Consider the following 19021-nt stretch of genomic DNA (forward strand, 5'->3'; position numbering starts at 1 on the left):
GCTCTAACAGAGACATGGTTAAATCCGCGTCTGTGCTCCCTTCGGATAGAAAGCCTCAGGAAATAATTATCGGTGCTGTCTCCGATCGCACCAACTAATCAGTTGGCATCAGCTCTGAATGATGTGCATTTACACAGCGCCTTTGAGGCGATAAAGCATCCCACAGTGATCTTCAACAAAACAAAGCTGATGCACAACAGGGGTCTGGGAGAGAGGATGGATTGAGAGGTTTCAGGGAGGGAATTCCAGATCTTGAAGTCTTGGCAGCTGAAGGCACTGGAAGCAGTGCGAGTAAACCCAGGGATGTCCAAGAAGCTAGATTAATGCAGAGATTACAGAGGGTTGCAAAGTTGGGTGAGATCATGGAGGGGTTTGTGAAGAAATATTAAGAGTGACTATAACCAGGAGATGGTGTGGCAGAGGGAGGGGATGTTTGTGGGTGTGGCACCAGTCAAGTGGGTGCTGCTTTGTCCTGGATGGTGTCGAACTTCTTGAGTGTTGTTGGAGCTGCCCCCATCCAGGGCAAGTGGGGAGTATTCCCTCACACTTCTGACATGTGCCTGATAGATGGACAGGTTTTGGGGTAAAAACAATGACTGCAGATGCTGGAAACCAGATTCTGGATCAGTGATGCTGGAAGAGCACGGCAGTTCAGGCAGCATCCAACGAGCAGCGAAATCGACGTTTCAAGCAAAAGCCCTTCATCAGGAATAAAGGCAGTGAGCCTGAAGCGTGGAGAGATAAGCTAGAGGAGGGTGGGGGTGGGGAGAGAGTAGCATAGAGTACAATGGGTGAGTGGGGGAGGGGATGAAGGTGATTGGTCAGGGAAGAGAGGGTGGAGTGGATAGGTGGAAAAGGAGCTAGGCAGGTCGGACAAGTCTGGACAAGTCATGGGGACAGTGCTGAGCTGGAAGTTTGAAAGTAGGGTGAGGTGGGGGAAGGAGAAATGAGGAAACTGTTAAAGTCCACATTGATGCCCTGGGGTTGAAGTGTTCCAAGGCGGAAGATGAGGTGTTCTTCATCCAGGCATCTGGTGGTGAGGGAGCGGCAGTGAAGGAGGCCCAGGACCTCCATGTCCTTGGCAGAGTGGGAGGGCGAGTTGAAATGTTGGGCCACGGGGCAGTGTGGTTGATTGGTGCGGGTGTGCGGGTGTCTCGGAGATGTTCCCTAAAGCGCTCTGCTAGGAGGCGCCCAGTTTTGGGGTGTCAGGTGGTGAGTTACTTGCTGCAGTAGCACAGAGGTGCTGGGTAAATGGGACTTGGTCTGAGTTAAGGAGATACGTAATTAAGCTGTTCAATTAGTCCTACAATGTTTACTTCCTATGGATTTATTCAATTCCCTTTTGAAAGTTATCTGCTTCCAACACCATTTCATATGGTGCATTCTACATCATAACCTTTCAAAAATTCACTCATGGGAACGTGGGCACCGCTGCTGGGCCAGCATTTATTACCCATCCCCGCGTTGCCCTTGAGGTGGTGGTGAAGAGCTGCCTTCTTGAACTGCTGCAGTGCCAATGCTGTAGGTGGGCCAATAGTGCCCTTAGGGAGGGAATACCAGGAGTTTGACCCAGTGAAACTGAAGGAACGGTGATATATTTCCAAGTCAGGATGGTGAGTGGTTCAGAGGGGAACTTGCAGGGAGTGGTGTTCCCATGGATCTGCTGCCTTGTCCTTCTAGACAGAAGTGGCCGCGGGTTTGGAAGGTGCTGTCGAAGGAAATTGGTGAGTTGCTACAGTGCATCTTATAAATAATACACTGCTGCTACCGAGCGTCGGTGGTGGATGGAGAGGATACTTGTGGATGTGGTACCAATCAAGCCGAAGCTGCTTTGTCCTGGATGGTGTCAAGGTTCTTGCCCCCATCCAGGGCAAGTGGGGAGTATTCCATTACAGTCCTGACTTATGCCTTGTAGATGGTGGATAGGCTTCAGGGAGTCAGAGCTGGTTGCTATAGCGGTCCTAGCCTCTGGTCTAGTCTTGTCCAGTTGAGTTTCTGGCTGATGGCATTCCCAGGATGTGGGTAGTGGGGGATTTAATGACAAACCCCTTGAATTCTAAGGGCGATGGTCTATTGTCTCTTATTGGCGATGGTCATTGCCTGGCGTATGTGCAGTGCGAATGTTACTTGCCACTTGTCAGCCTAAGCCTGGATATTATCCAGATCTTGCAGAATTTAAACATGGACTGCTTCAGGATCTGAGGAACCACAACTGGTGAACATTGCACAATCATTGGCAAACACTCCCACTGCTGACCTTATGACGGACAGAAGGTCAATGATGTAGCAGCTGAAGATAGTTGGCCTGAGGACTCTGCCCCGAGGAACCGTTGCAGAGATGTGCGGGAACTTCAATACCACACTACTCTTACGTGCGAGGTATGGCCACACCACATTAAAAATAAAGCTGCCAACTTTGATTTTGTGCCAAGTTTCTTAAAATCTGTCCTCCAACTACCAACCATCAAAGTTTGAGTTGAAAAGTTTCTTCGTTCAAAACTGATGATTTTGAATATCTCGATCTAATTTTGCCTCAATCTTCTCTACTCTGCTCTTAATTCATTTTTTTTAAATCCAGAAGGGCTCTTACACACAGTTGAACATTTTATTCCCCCATCACCAAATCACTTGTGGTTTTTTTGTTGTAAATCTATTAATCAGTCAGTAAATCATCTGTGTTTTCCAAACGATTAATTTACACACAAATCCCGTTCAGGGCATCACAGAGCACAAAAGGTTAGGGAGAGAGGGAGGGAAGTAACTGCATGTGTTTAACCCTGGTAACAGCCTAGTATGAAAACACACATTGAGAGCAGATGTAGACCATTCAGCCCCCTCAGGCCTGCTCCATGATTCAATGAGATCATGGCTGGTCTGATTGGGACTTCAATTCCACATTCTCACCTCTCCCTGATAATCTTCCACACTCTCGTTGGTCAACAATCTCTCTCTATCTGCCTTCATGACCCCCATCCCCCTGCTCTCTGGGAAGAGTTGTAAAGACCAAAATAAAATATTTTGTCTTCGTCTGAAATTAGATCGAGATATTTTTTAAATAGTGCTCACAAATTCTAGGCTCTCACCAAGAGTAAGAACATCCTTGCAGCATCCATCCTGTCAAGTCCCCACTGGATCCTGTGCCTCAATAGGGTGACCTCTCATTCCTGTAAACTCCAACTTCACTTGGTCCTCCTCCAAGACCCCAATATCTCTCCTAATGAGAGCCACACTGCAGCTAAGGACTGACCAGTGATTTTAAGAAGGTTAAGCACAACTTGCTGCCTTTCAGTACATTCAAGCCTAGGGCATTGGTGAATAAAGTTGACCTGGAGAGAGTATTCACATTTAAAGGGATAATGTTCTTGTCTATCATATTCACATTAACAAGGTTGTGCAGGTTTGGTGGGCGGTACGGTGGTTAGGACTGCTGCCTCACAGCGCCTGAGACCCGGGTTCAATTCCCGACTCAGGCGACTGACTGTGTGGAGTTTGCACGTTCTCCCCGTGTCTGCGTGGATTTCCTCTGGGTGCTCCGGTTTCCTCCCACAGTCCAAAGATGTGTGGGTCAGGTGAATTGGCCATGCTAAATCTCCCGTAGTGTTAGGTAAGGAGTAAATGTAGGGGTATGGGTGGGTTGTGCTTCGGCGGGTTGGTGTGGACTTGTTGGGCCGAAGGGCCTGTTTCCACACTAAGTAATCTAATCTAAACCTGAGCCTACAAGCCCCAACTCTGACCTCTAACCCCATTCTCATTGGGCAAAAAAGTGTCAGCAATAATTCCACTAACAGCATCGCCCCAAACCTGTAGTCTCTAGCCCCTGGAACTGTGTTTCCCAAACCTGTCCCTGGTGTGACTCTATTTTGAGATTTGAAAAGTACCATAACCCTTTGGTGACTGATAGACGGAAGGCTACCAGTGCGGGGTGGAGTTGGCCATTTGTACCTCAGAACTTGCAATCCACAATAATGGCAGTCTCGACCCTCACACTGTAAAGCCCTGCTCCAGAGGGATGGCTAGGAAAAGCAGACACCATCCAACCCAGTAATTTCCCCCCCCAAGCCAGTCACCATCCTGACTTGGAAATATATGGTCGTTTCTTCAGTGTCGCTGGGTGAAAACCCAGGAATTCCCTCTTAAAGGGCCTTGTGTCCCCCTACAGCACGTGGTCTGCAGCCATGCAAACCCCAACAACACTCCAGAAGCTCGGCACCATCCAGGACACACCAACCCATTGACTGGCACCACATCCACTCTGACACTCAGTCACAGCAGTGTGTACCATCGCCAAGATATAGTGCACAATACACAAGGCTCATCGTCAGCCCCTTTTCAAACTTATGACCTCTAATCCCTTGAAGTGCAAGGTCCATCAGATACATGGGAATACCACCCCCCTGCAGATTCCTCTACGAGCCACTCAATATCCGGACTCGGAAATATGCCGCCGCTCCTTCAGTGTCGCTGGGTCAAAATCCTGGAATTGCCTCCCTGAGAGCATTGTGGGTCAACCCACAGCACACGGACTGGAGCAGTTCACAGGGCAGCTCACCACAGGGCTCCAGGGGGGAGTTAGTGACAGGCAATAAACGCTGGCCCAGCCAGTGATACACACATCCCATGAACAAATTTTAAAAAGTGAGTTACCTTTGTGGCTTAGCAGGCTAGATTTGAGCAGCAGATTTTGACATTTGATTGACACCCCACTGGCATTTTAACAATGAACAGCTACGATCCAGGTTTCTTGTTGACTTCAGGCTAGGTGAATTCCTTGAGTATTTGTCACACAACATTTTGCCTCCAACTGCACCTTCTACTTAAACAGCTTCACTGTCCAAACCTAAAGGGCATTATGTTTATAACCAACAGAGAAGTGCTCAACAAAGATAAAATTCACTATAATTTATCTTCCAGGCTTTTGCTTATGGCTTTTCTTTAAGAGATATATGTGGCACAGACATGTTAATGTGCACGCTCCATGACAGGAGCTGCCCATTTAAATTAAAATTGACAGACTCCCTTCAGTGTCTCCTCATGGTGGAAGCCCAGCCCCAGGTTTTTGAAGACAACTGGCCTGGAGCCGTTAACTCCTGTTTTTCCTCTCTCCACACATGCTGCCAGGCCTGCTGAGTTTCTCCAGCCCTGTCTGTTTGTATTTCAGATTTCCGGCATCTGCAGTATCTTGCTTCTATTGGAGTTGACAATGAGGAGGAGTTCAGATGATGTCAAGTGTTCAGCATCTGTCCCCTCTGTTGCTGAGATCTCCCAATGCCCAGGGATGGTGAAGACGACAAGCAGCAGCAATTGATTACAGTCTCCACCTGCAGACTAGGGCCAGCTAGAGTGCTCCAACTTACGTTAATCATTCTTGCGAGCTCACTGAAAACATTCCTACACCGGGCATGGATTGGACACATCAGCAAAATCATGGTTCCACTTTTATTTAAAATAAATCCTAAGTAAATTTTTATTGTACTATTTCTTGTTCCTCAAAACATAAATAACATTGAAAAAAAGTCACAATTTTCAGGAGTTTGGTACAGTATGCAGAACACGACTAGACACCTCACAACAATTAACCAGAGACGTACTAAAAGCTCAGGCCCTGAGGGGCCAGAGGAAGTGATAAAATATTTTCCAAATGGCCTTGATGTGGCTACAGACAGAATGTATAGGTATTTGGTAAAACGGAGAAAGAGTGCTTACTGAGGCACGCCCGTCTCTCTCAACCCAATCAAACACTTGCACAAAACATTGCTTTGTAGAAATAGGGCCCCCCTCGGCTTCACCACCATTAAATGACTTGCAGTTCCATTTTGCCAGCAACTCCATTCTGCATCATCCCCCTCCTCCCTGCGACCCTACATATACACATCCTTTGACGTATCCCAAGTTCTCCTTACGTCAGGAGGCTCCCTTCCAACACATTGTGGGCTGCACTCACACCTCTGCACCGATTCACCGCAGCTTAAAGGCTCTCCTGACTCAAAGACTCTGGCACCCTTCAATGGGAGAGCCACCCCAAACGCCGCCATCCCCATCCTGGCCCAGGTGACCTGTGCGCTCATACCGTCTCTCACGCAGAGGCACTTGCATTTAACACCCGCCCACCTTGAAATGCATAGAGTCGTCCAGGCAAAGCCTCCAAGACATTTTGTGAAGACCCTGTGCTCTGTGAGAGATCTCTCTAAACATCAAAACTGCTCATGGATTAACCTTTATACAGGTAACAGGCTAAGAGCTACCTGGGCGCACTGTTATGGCCCCTCCCAAGTACATCAATGGAGTCAGATAATGTGGGAATGCCCCAGACTGAGGGGCAGGTATACCTTTCCTTCTGGATACTTGAATCTTCCCCAATGGGGAAAGGGCTGTCCTGAGTGTCTCAGCATTTACTGAGCTCCTAGGGGGAGTATTCAATTACAGAGCCCCCTCTGGGGAGTATGCTGTAATTTCCAGGGGAGAGAGACACTGTATTTAATGGGTGTTCCCTGGGTACGGAGGCAGTGTTTCAAAGGGGATCCCAGGAATGGTGGGTTGATTGGATTATGTCACAGGATACAGTTAAATAGCCTGACGGTCTCCATTGGAGGACGAGGCCTGATTCTACTGGGCTTCCCTGAAGGAGATGCAGAGGTGGATGCTGCCAGTCCCGTTGTGGGTCTTTCAGCTCATTATCTCAAAGCAACAATAAGGGGCAGGTTAAACATTCAGGTGCAAATGAGGGGAGATGCTCCTTCAGACACTGTTTCCTATCAGACGCTGCAATCTCAGCGAGAAAAGGAGTTGGAGCAGCCTGGAGCAGAGTTTGGACATGCGCTGGCGTTCCGGGCGCTTGGCAGCTCACCTGCAGGAGCTTGCTCTGTGACTGCGGCACACCTTACAGTGCTTGACATTCGGGTACAGGGAGCGAAGCGACGTCGGCTGGTGACAAATCTCAGCACGAATGGCAGCAGAGAGGCTGCCTCGAGATTTCGACGGGGCGAGGGGAAACCGAGCAGGAGCTGCGCGGTGCTTCCCCAACCAACACTGAGAAAGTTGGAAAACAAGGGGGAGAGAGTGTATCAGTGTTGATGTCTCAGATCAGTGCCATTTTTACCCCTAGGGCTGACAGATAAGAGATGAGAATTCTGCTGACAACTTGAATTTTCCTTTGTATCCACATCCCCCCCACCCACAACTCCCACCTCTCGTTCCCACCACCCCGTGCTCAGATACTCCTTGACCAGCTGGGGGTGACTGGGTGCCCTACTGTTTCAATTTCAGATTGCCAGGTGGTTTCCTCCCTGGGGGGTTGCCATTGTAAAGACTCCAGCAGATCAGAAGGCAAATCCAGTAAAGTGGGGACTGAGACACACTGGTCCAACCCGTGTTGCAAACTTCAGAATGGAGCTCCGTTTCATCAGAACGTGACTGTTTCTTTTCCCCACTGCCCCCCCCCCAATCCCTTTTGAGGGTGGGGATGTGTTGGGCTTTCCCCAACCCCCACCAAGGGTGGGGATAGATGGGACCCTTTGCTGCAGCAAGTCGCAGGTATCACAGTGAAACTGACTCTCAGTCCGGGCAGACTCCTCGCTGATTAACTTGGATAAGCACTTGCCTCTAGGTTCGGAATTATGGAATTCCAGTAGGATGAGAAGCCCTGGGGAGGAGCAAACTGGGAGCCAGGAACCAGTGCCCATAAACGCTTGTCATGACGAAAATCTCAAAGGGCTGGAAAGAGATCCAAGCGATGGCCCTGTTTGCCCTGTCAGCAGCAGTGATCAGGAGTGGGATGGATGTCCCTTGATAACTCAGCACAATATTTACTTGGCTACTAGACTGTGGGACTCGCTATCTTGGGGCGTCCCAGGGGCATTTTGGGAGGGGGTTACATCAGTACGAGGAGGTAAGGAATAGGATGAGGGGAGATGGGGTGGAAGGAGGCTTGGGCATGGCAAAAACACCAGTATGGACCTGCAGGGCTGAATGGCCTGTTTCCACTTTCAAAAAATAACTGGTTGTGAATTTGACGCAAATGAAGGGGAGAGAGAGAGGGGCAAATTGCAACAGCGGCACAGAGAGGAAAGCAGAGGCTCCAAATACAGGATATTACCCAAAAAAGATTCAAGGTTATACGGTGCTACATATTTTCAATCTTCAAGTATAGATCCAGGGAAGTTGGATGAAAACACGAGGGAAAGGAATTGAAGGGAATCGGTTGATGGGATAGTACGATGTGAAGAAAGCTGGGAGATTGATGTGGAGTGTAAGCGACAGCAAGGATTGGAGGGGCTGAATGGTCTTTGTGCTATTGACGTTAAGGAGCTACACGATGCAGACAAACCCCTCAGAGCTGAAGGAAGGGGTGTGGCTGCACCGGACACCAGGGTCTGCGAGTGCGGTTCCAGGAGGGGGTTGGAGAGTACTTGCGCTGTGGGATGGGGAGCTGGGAGGGGCAGATGGAGAATACACGGCAGAGTCCTGAGTCAGTTCAGACGCTCCTGATGTGTCCTAGCCCGAGTCGGTCAGAGAGCTGCGACGTGCCAAGTGAGTGTGGCTGGTGCTCAGAATGCGGGAATCCGTCAGACTGCTGGGAGGTTGCTGCAGCGGAGGGAGAGAGAGAAAACAGTGGGCTGTGAATACAACCGAGATACAGCCAGATCATCACCACCTTTACAAGGCCAGTTAAGGAAAGGAAGCAAATCACAGTCTGTCAGTATTATCCATATTCTGTGAACAAACAAGAAAACTGGGAACAGTGGTCCAGAGATTCCTGCTTATGGGCTGGGGTGCAACCTAAACCCACAATCGAAGGGTCCTCAGGGACTCCAAGTGCTGCTCTGGCCGTGGGATCCAGCCCCTCGCAACACTCACTCAGTACTGCACTGTGCACCCAGACCCACACAGCACTCACTCAGTACTACACTGTGGGCCCAGACCCACACAGCACTCACTCTGTACTGCACTGTGAGCCCAGACCCACACAGCACTCACTCAGTACTGCACTGTGGACCCAGACCCACACAGCACTCACTCAGTACTGCACTGTGAGCCCAGACCCACACAGCACTCACTCAGTACTGCACTGTGAGCCCAGACCCACACAGCACTCACTCAGTACTGCACTGTGGGCCCAGACCCACACTGCACACACACAGTACTGCACTGTGGGCCCAGACCCACACTGCACTCACTCAGTACTGTATTGCTATGTGAACAGTGAGCAGCCGCTCCCAGGGCCTGTGCTTTCAGACACAGAGGCTGCAGCTATCTCCTCAGCCTGGGGAGATGGCTGCGAGGCCTGAGAGACCGTATTATCAAATAACTTTAAGAGTTGGAGGACTATCAACAGGAATATCAATTGCCTGTACAAAGACATGGTATTGTCGTGATAAAGTTTACCTGGTATGTGTCTCCAGGCATTCTGCTGCTCACATTCAGAACATTCAGCGAATTTGCTCGTTTCATTCTGCAAGGGAAACAAACAGGACTTCAATATTAGTCTTGCTGTCCCGTTCCCAGCCTCACCAGCCAGTCCCTGACAAGCTCCCAGGGTATTAACTCACTGACAGCCTCCAGCACCTCCAGCCCAGCACCATCAAAATGCCAAGCGATGGATAACTCTAAATAGGATACAGAGTAAAAGTAGGAACGGAGGTCGTACTGAACATGCACACTTGGAAGGTGCCGGCAAACACTCCACGGGAAGACTAAGAACAGGGGCAACACCGGGTTAGATATGGAGTAAAGCTGCCTCTATGCTTTTAAACTGAAAGTAAAAGCTCCCTTGACACAGTCACCATCAAAGACTCCCACGACAGGGTCAGCGTGGGGTTAGATTAACAGTAAAGCTCCCTCTATACTATGCCCAACAAATAGCCCCAAAACAGGGACAGTATGGGGTCAGATACAGAGTACAGCTCCATCTACTCTTAATTTGAAAATAAAATCTCTTGACACTGACCCCAAACACTCCAGGATATGGGGTCAGTTACAGACTAAAGGTTCCTTCACACTGTCCCTCATCGAACACTCCCAGGACCAGATGGGCCAATGGGGAGAGAAGTGGCAGATGGAGTTTAATTCAGATAAATGTGAGGTGCTGCATTTTGGGAAAGCAAATCTTAACAGGACTTATACACTTAATGGTAAGGTCCTAGGGAGTGTTGCTGAACAAAGAGACCTTGGAGTGCAGGTTCATAGCTCTTTGAAAGTGGAGTCGCAGGTAGATAAGATAGTGAAGGCGGTGTTTGGTATGCTTTCCTTTATTGGTCAGAGTATTGAGTACAGGAGTTGGGAGGTCGTGTTGCAGCTGTACAGGACATTGGTTCGGTCACTCTTGGAATATTGCTTGCAAAAAGATGCTGTGAAACTTCAAAAGATTTAGAAGGATGTTGCCAGTGTTGGACGATTTGAACTATAGGGAGAGGCTGAACAGGCTGGGGCTGTTTTCCCTGGAGCATTGGAGGCTAATGGGTGACCTTATAGAGGTTTACAAAATCATGAGGGACATGGATAGGGTAAACAGATCAAGTCTTTTCCCTGGGGTTGGAGAGTCCAGAACAAGAGGGCATTGGTTTAGGGTGAGAGGGGAAAGATATAAGAGAGACCTAAGGGGCAACTTTTTCACACAGAGGGTGGTACGGGTATGGAGTGAGCTGCCAGAGGAAGTGGTGGGGGCTGGTACAATTGCAACATTTAAGAGGCACTTGGATGGGTATATGGATAGGAAGGGTTTGGAGGGCTATGGGCCGGGTGCTGGCAGGTGGGACTAGATTGGGTTAGGATATCTGGTCAGCATGGACGGGTTGGACCGAAGGGTCTGTTTCCATGCTGTACATCTCTATGACTCTATGACTGCAACAGCACAGGGTTAGATGCAGAGTACAACTCCTTCTACACTGTCCCCCATCAAACACTCCCAGGACTGCGACAGCACAGGATTAGATACAGAAAATCCTTCCCTCTGTCCTGTCCTTATCAAACACTCCCAGGACAGCCTAACAGGAGACTTGTGGGAGTGGTGGAGTTTACAGAGACCTCGAGGAAGCGGAATGGGGGTTTCCAGCCTGTAAATCAGGGGGATGACTGAGCGTACCCTGGGTTTCTCAGCCTGGTGTCCTGTGCTGTGACCCCTTTCAGTTTTTGGACAAGCTTCTCGCTGCTTCTTCGAATAGATTCGCGGAGTTTGGTGAAGGATCCGCTGCGCTTCAGGTTCCCGAGCGTGTCCTGCAGCAGAATATTTTCCAAGGGGAAAAAGAAAACTGCATCACTTCATTATATCCCGCCAACCTTCAACAGGTCAAACATTAAAACAAAACATTCGGAAGAAAATAAATTCACAAACATCCCTCAAGAACAATAATTTTGGTAGAAATATGTTTGTAAAATCAGTTTTCACTTCAGTAAAGAAGGTACACACTTAGCTGCCTTATGCAATTCATCAGCAAACAGCTAAGACCACTAAATCTTAGGAGACTTTCTTGTTTGCTTCCCAGGAGAACAGTTTATACGGGGTTAATTAGTTGTTGCTCATTACACCCTTAAGAAAAAACACCTTGCATTAACAGGTCTATTTACAGTCACCTTCAACTGAGGCAGGTTCTCAGAGCGCATACGCCCAGGTTAATTCAGCTTTATCCCTACTCAGTCACTTGGCAGACACTCAATACATTACAGGCAGTAAAAACAAGCATTATATGTACAGTATATGACACACCCTCTCCCGCCCACCCCTTGAATCTTAACACAAAAAAGGCCATCAGTCACAGAGTGGGAGGGAAGGAACAGAGGTAGATGTTATACAGTCTTCATATGGTGGTTAGTGTTAGTATCAGGAAGGTCTCTGCATCGAAGAGACTGAAAAAGAGAAAAGAAAGGGAGTTAATGTGGCTGGAGAAAGAGTGGATCATAACAGAGTTTTTAAAAATAATGTTTGTTCAGTTATTTCTTGTGCTCAACAAACACAACTGAGTCTGGTGCAGTAGGCGTTACAAACAGATATACTGACGGACCCAATTTTATGATATATTGATTCCACACCACACCCTCTCCCCATCACACACCAGCCTCACCAACTGACGGGCAAGAGGAGATCCCACTGCTAGTTTTCCTGCCCAGCAGCCAACAAGTTTGTCAATTCAATCAGATATGATGTTTGAACATTCAGGAAGCAGTAGGCCATTCAGCCTCTTGAGTGTGCTTGGTCACACAATAACTTGGCCAATGTGACTTTAATCTCAGGAAACATTTCTGCCTAGCCCCATTAACCTTTCAATCCCTTGTTTAACAAGAACCCAGCTACTGCTGCCTTAAAAAGATAGTCAAGGACTCCTCTTCCACCAGCTTTTAAGGAAGTGTGTTCAACCTTCCGTGAGAAACAAATTCACCTCCATCTCTTAATGTGAGCAACTCCTAATTGTTAAACTGTATACTGTACACTGTCCCTGTCCTGGGATGTTTGACAGGTGCAAGTGTAGAGAGAGCTTTACTCTGTATCTAACCCTGTGCTAGAGCTGTCTTAGGATGTCTGACAGATACAGTATTGAATCTAGTCCAGATTAACCAACAAGAGGAAACATGCTCCCCACATCAATCCTGTCAAACCCTCTCAGGATCTTCTGTTTCAATCAAGTCTCATCTTCATCTTCTACACTCTCGTGGGTACAGGCCTACCCTGCCTAACCTTTCCCCATTCTGGCTTTTAGGCTGGAAAAACTTAGCTGAACTGCGTTTGCATCCGTCCTTAAAACTGTGGTGGCCGAAGATCTGAGTGTAATCCACTCGATGTGGCCTTATCAGTGCCTTTGCATAAGTGAAGCGTAACCTCTCTATTTTACACAATAAGTTAGTTTTTAGCCTTTCTAATTACTTGCTGTACGTGCATACTAAGCTTCTGCACTAACCTTCTGTAATTCGTGCATTACCATACCAGATCCCTCTGTATCAGAGCTCTGAAATCTCTTACAATTTGCATAGTATGCCTTATTGTCAAAAATGGATAATTTCACAATTCCCCACATTATACTACATTAGATGGATGTTTCTCCACTCAAACAGCTACCTATGAGCCTCTGCTGTACCCTATGTCCTTGTCACAACTTACTTTCCTAACTATCCTTGAATCAAACAGCAGATTTAGCAACCACACCAAAAACCTCTTCATCCAAAATCATTTACATGAATAATAAATAGTTCAATCTTAGCACCAATCCCACTTGTTACCTCTTGCCAACCAGGGAAAGAACCATTGATGCCTTCTCTCAATGTCCTGTTAGCCAGCCAATCTTCACTATGACAAATATTATTCCAGTACCATGAGCTTTTATTTTTGTCATTAAGTTTTGCTTAGGCATTCTATCAAATGCCTTCTGGGGATCCAAGCTCAGTATGCCCACTGGTTTCCATTTCATCCGCAGTGTGTGTTACTTCCTCAAAGAACTCCAGAAGACTGGATCCCAAAACAAAAATGATTATACCTGCAGCCTCACAGGGTTTCGGCTGCCCCGTTCACCTCATGACCAGTACTGGGATCAGAGTAAACCTCGACCCATACGGTCTCCAACAATTCCCAGGGCAGATTCAGCAATTAATCAATACAGAGTAAAGCTCTCCCTACACTGTACCTGTCATATATCCCCAGGCCATGTACAGCGCAGGATTAGATACAGAGTAAAGCTCCTTTGTGTCCAAATCACGTACCTCGGTGTGGCATTTTTGACTCTATTTTCTGCACTGTTAGATTGACAGTTTGGGGCTGAGATAGGAGTGCTTTTGTATTTATGACCAATGCCCACCCAGAACTGCCTGAACACATCTAATGGGGGAATTGATAAATCTTGTGCTTTGGCGAGGGCAGTAACTGGTTGTGGATCAGTTGCCAGTTTACAATCCCAGGCAAGTTTTCGATCCACTGCCTGGGCTGCTCATCGACACCTGTCCATTTTCCAGGTGCTGGAAGAATGCTACCTCTGGGATCTTAACACAGCAAGAATGCAGAAGCAATTTTTTTAAATCATTAATGCAAATTTATACCAAATGTCCTAGAATTTAAAGGGAGATGCTTAACGCACTGCAGCTATTTACAATAAATTATTTTACACAATGTGTAGTAATAATATTTTTTATTAAGTCTTTCCTCCAATTGGATACACAATGTAAGCAGTGTGTATCATCTACTAGAAACCTTGCAACAACTCACGATGATTCCATTGACACTACCTTCCAAACCCACGACACTGTTACCTGGAAGTTCCCCTTGTCACTACATTGCCACTCCTTTATCATCACCAGATCACCACCACCATCTTCAAGGGCAATTAGGGATGGGAAATAAATAATAGCCTGGTCATTAACACCCATATTTTGTGAATGAAGAAAACTTAAAGTTGTCATTTTTTTGATAGAGCCCCGTCCTTGGGAATACCAAAGCATTGTCTGTGGCTATCTGGCTATTTCTCAATGCCACCTTCGAGGCTTTTACCTTCTAATCTTCTAAATTCAGTCTTTCCTTTCTTCCTATCCAAAACAGACATCTCAAAGCACTTTGCAGCAAATGGAGATGTTTTTTTAAACTGTAGCCACTATTATGTTGGTGAGAAATGTGGCAGCCAGTTTACACACAGAAAACTCCCACAACCACCTGAGATAAGGACCAGAACATTTATTGACGAAGGGTTTAATATTAGCCCAAATCTTTTTCACAAAGAAAGTGTTGTGTGTATGGAAGAGCTGCCAGAGGAAGTGGTGGAGGCTGGTACAATTGCAACATTTAAAAGGCATCTGGATGGGTATATGAATAAGGAAGGGTTTAGAGGGATATGGGCCAAGTCCTAGCAAATGGGTCTAGATTAGGTTGGGACATGGACAAGTTGGACTGAAGGATCTGTTTCTGTGCTGCACATCTCTATGGCTCTAAGTCTCCAGGGAAGACTCTCCTTCAAAACTGAGTCACATCGACTTTCTACCTGTTTGGGAACAGGTAAGCCCTCGATTTAACATCTTATCTAAAAACAACACCTCTGAGTGTGCTAAGTACTTAAGTTTCTAAAGTGGGACTTGAACTCGCAAACATCTGACTCAGAGGCAAGAGTGCTGACAGCGGAGCCACGGCTAGTATTAAATCAACAATGCTGAAAATGTGTCGCTGGAAAAGTGCAGCAGGTCAGGCAGCATCCAAGGAACAGGAGAGTCGACGTTTCGGGCATAAGCCCTTGTTCAGGATTACTGAAGAAGGGCTTATGCCTGAAAGGTCGATTCTCCTGCTCCTTGGATGCTGCCCGACCTGCTGCACTTTTCCAGCAACACATTTTCAGCTCTGATCTCCAGCATCTGCAGTCCTCACTTTCTCCATTAAATCAACAATCTCCAGTAACATCCAAAGCCAATCTACGCTTTTATTGTGGGTTCCTCAGATTAGACCCCCAGTTATTGGGGCACAATGATTGAATCTCCTTCCTGCACTTTAATGAAGTGTTAAAAATCTAATTCATTTCAATTCCTTGGAAGATTCTGTCTTCCCCACACTCTCACTGTCGTTGGCTTAATTTTAGAGCTTCTTTATCTATTCCCATATACTTATAGCAAAAATTAAGACTCCAGTTTCCCCACCCACCATCCCACTGCACCCCCAACCCCTCCATGGCTGACACTCTAAACAAAATGAGTTTGGTTCCCTCAAATTGTGCTCAGCGTTTTTCCCCTCAACAACGCTTATATCCTGTTTAAAGGCAAAGCTGATATAGAATTAATTCCTACGCCTATATCTGCACAACTCTTCTAGGATGCCAGCTGTGAGAAATTGGAGAAAAGGAGTATGAGGAGGGATTTGACAAAGGGTGCATACAATTATGAAATATTTAGATAAGGATAAACAAAGCAAAACTGTAAGGCAAAAGTGAGGACTGCAGATGCTGGAGATTAGAGTCAAGAGGGTGGTGCTGGAAAAGCACAGCAGGTCAGGCAGCATCCGAGGAGCACGAAAATAGATGTTTTGGACAAAAGTCCTTCAACAGGAAGGGCTCATTCCTGATGAAGGGTTTTTGCCCGAAATGTCAATTTTCGTGCTCCTCGGATGCTGCCTGACCTGCTGTGCTTTTCCAGCACTATACTCTTGAAAGCAAAACTGTTGCTATTCGCTGCTGGTGGAAGAAAGAGAGGACACAGATTGAAGGTGAGAGATATTTATGCAGCGAGTGGTAATGGCTGGAATATCTGCCTATGAGGGAGGTGGAAATGGTGATGATGAATGATTTCAAAAGGAGTCTGGATGGGAAGTTAAGGGAAATACACTTGCAGGGTTACAGGGTAAGAGCAGAGGAGTGAAACGGACAGACCCACCTCCCCCCCCTACCCCGCTCCTCCTGGCCGAAAAACTACTTTTTACGTGTATTCAAGGAATGTGGGCTTTGCTGGCTAGGCCAGTACTGATGTTTGTGGTGGGTGAGCTGCAGTCTGTCTGGTATAAGCACACCCAGAGTGCTTGGACAATTCCATCTACCTCTCTTCTATCTTTGGCTGTTTGCATCAAGCAAGGTGCTCACTGCACCCGGTCAGACCCTGTTTGCAAAACAGTGCCCAACATTAGACATGGTTTCATTACCAAACGCCATTTGCTAAATAGTCCTGAGGGTGTACAAATAGTTTAGGAGTGTTAGTTGGGTTTGCAGTGTGGTGGACTGGCAACATTTTTAACACACAGGGCTCTGTTATTTGCAGACTGAAAGAATATTTACACACATTGCATCAATTTCAACTTAAAATTTGGTGACAGCTCTGGTTGATTTCTCAGGGTACACCTTGATCAATCAACGTCAACCTGCCTTGTTTTAGGATGCAAATAAAACTTGGCGGTTAACTATCACCTATCATTGGCGGGTGCATTCGCCATGGCAATGCCTCAGTCAGAATCCACTTGCCAACCAATCAGCAATTTACTTCCACACTGTTTTTTACCCTTTTACTCTGAAATTTCTTGTGAATTGCCCTCAGTGGAAGCCAACATTTGTTGATAAAACATGACTTATCAGCAATACTCTAGTTCTATACTACCAAATGATTATCTTCCTTTCATTCTGATGACAAGTTATCATCCTAAAATACAAACTTTGTTTCTCTCTCTGTCGACGCAGCCTGACCTGCTGAGTAGAATCACAGAGTCATAGAGATGTACAGCACGGAGACAGACCCTTCGGTCTAACTTGCCCATACCAACCAGATATCCCAACCCAATCTAGTTCCACCTGCCAGCGCCCGGCCCATATCCCTCCGAACCCTTCCTATGCATATACCCATCCAAATGCCTCTTAAATGTTGCAATTGTACCAGCCTCCACCACTTCCTTTGGCAACTCATTCCATACCCGTACCATCCTCTGCGTGAAAAAGTTGCCCCTTAGGTCTCTTTTATATCTTTCCCCTCTCACCTTGAACCTATGCCCTCTAGCTCTGGACTCACCCATCCCAGGGGAGAGACTTTATCTATCTCTCCTATCCATGCCCGTCATGATTTTATAAACCTCTATAAGGTCACCCCTCAGCCTCCGATGCTTCAGGGAAAACAGCCCCAGCCTGTTCAGCCTCTCCCTGTAGCTCAAATCCTCCAAACCTGGCAACATCCTTGTAAATCTTTTCTGAACCCTTCCAAGTTTCACAACATCTTTCCGATAGGGAGGAGACCAGAATTGCACTCAATATTCCAACCGTGGCCTAACCAATGTCCTGTACAGCTGCAACATGACCTCCCAACACTGTACTCAATACTCTGACCAATAAAGGAAAGCATACTGAACACCCTTCTTCACTATCCTATCTACCTGCAACTCCACTTTCAAGGAGCTATGAACCTACACTCCAAGGTCTCTTTGTTCAGCAACACTCCCTAGGACCTTACCATTAAGTGTATAAGTCCTGCTAAGATTTGCTTTCCCAAAATGCAGCACCTCGCATCTTCTAGCAATGTTTGTTTTGATTTCAAATTTCCAGCATCTGTAATTTTTTACGCTCCTATCCCAGGTTTTTCTTTGTTTCCTTTCTTCCAGTGGCTTTCACTTCTGGCTTTTTAAACTTACTAATCCTCACATTTATCCTGCATTCCCTTCCATTCTTCTCAAACTTGCTGGTTTCCTGTATCCTGGGCCTCAAGTCCCTCCCTTGGGATTTTGTGATTAAGATATTAGCAAGGCTATGGCAGTGGGAGATGAATGATAATGATAGCAAGAGTCAAGTTAACTTCCCCACTTTACCTCCCAAACTTAGCACTTTGCAGGTAGCCCCCAGGCGGTGAATGAGTTCTATCTTGAGTCCATTTGCAAGTCGATTTGTATACAAGTGAAAACACAATGCAAGGCGATATAAAATAGCCATTCGTAACTACCAGGAAACTTTCACTTGTTGGATCTTTAACATTACACCCCTGTGTGAGATAGTGTTCCTAAGTACAAATATTTACAAGTCGGGACTCCCTGTACTCTGCACTGTATCTTGAAGGATACACTCACCTGGAACAAGCCTGGCACTGACCAGCTATCACATCAACACAGGAGTTAATTTCTGTGACACCACCGCCCCATCCCAACCTGGGTGCACCTCAAACCCTTGCTCCAACATGGTAAAAGTCGGGCCTTAAGTTTTTGATTATTCCAGTACTAGCAGGGTACTTTATGTTGAATTTTTAAATCATACTTACCCCATTCCACTCCAGCCCCATACTCACTTCCTCGCAGCCGTCTGGCCCATTTGCAAACATCACAGTGGTGGCATCCAGGTAGTCACAGTGGAAGGGCTGCCTCCAGGGACCAGTGTTAGGTGTGTTGCCTGGTACCTGTACAGGAACACAGATAGATTAGTAAGTGGGCATTGCAGACACCAGGGACAGGTGCCATGCTGCCATGTCACTTCAACTAACTGGACACATTTGTATTCATGTGTCCCTTTGATAGATATACCTGGGGGGTGTATATCTGTATTTCTGGCATGTGGGCAGTGATGACAAGGCCAGCATTTGCTGCCCATCCCTAATTGCCCTTGAACTGAGTGGCGCTATT

General features: G+C 46.9%; 1 protein-coding gene across 4 annotated transcripts in view; it reads right to left on the minus strand.

Annotated features, from left to right (window-relative positions):
• Positions 1 to 5436: 5436 nt before the first annotated feature.
• The window catches only part of klc3 (kinesin light chain 3), a 77297-nt gene continuing 63712 nt past the window's right edge, over positions 5437 to 19021 (minus strand). For 3 of the 4 annotated variants that reach the window (XM_060855904.1, XM_060855902.1, XM_060855903.1), the window contains exons 13-16: positions 18664 to 18798; positions 11078 to 11208; positions 9382 to 9448; positions 5437 to 8580 (exon numbers count right to left, since the gene is read on the minus strand). In XM_060855904.1, the coding sequence (XP_060711887.1) occupies positions 8491 to 8580; positions 9382 to 9448; positions 11078 to 11208; positions 18664 to 18798 (423 nt within the window). In that variant the 3' untranslated portion in view covers positions 5437 to 8490. The remainder of the gene's footprint in view (positions 8581 to 9381; positions 9449 to 11077; positions 11209 to 18663; positions 18799 to 19021) is intronic. The other variant, XM_060855905.1, reaches the window with a different exon arrangement.

This window comes from Hemiscyllium ocellatum, chromosome 47 (assembly GCF_020745735.1).
Source record: "Hemiscyllium ocellatum isolate sHemOce1 chromosome 47, sHemOce1.pat.X.cur, whole genome shotgun sequence".
Taxonomy (NCBI): Eukaryota; Metazoa; Chordata; class Chondrichthyes; order Orectolobiformes; family Hemiscylliidae; genus Hemiscyllium; species Hemiscyllium ocellatum.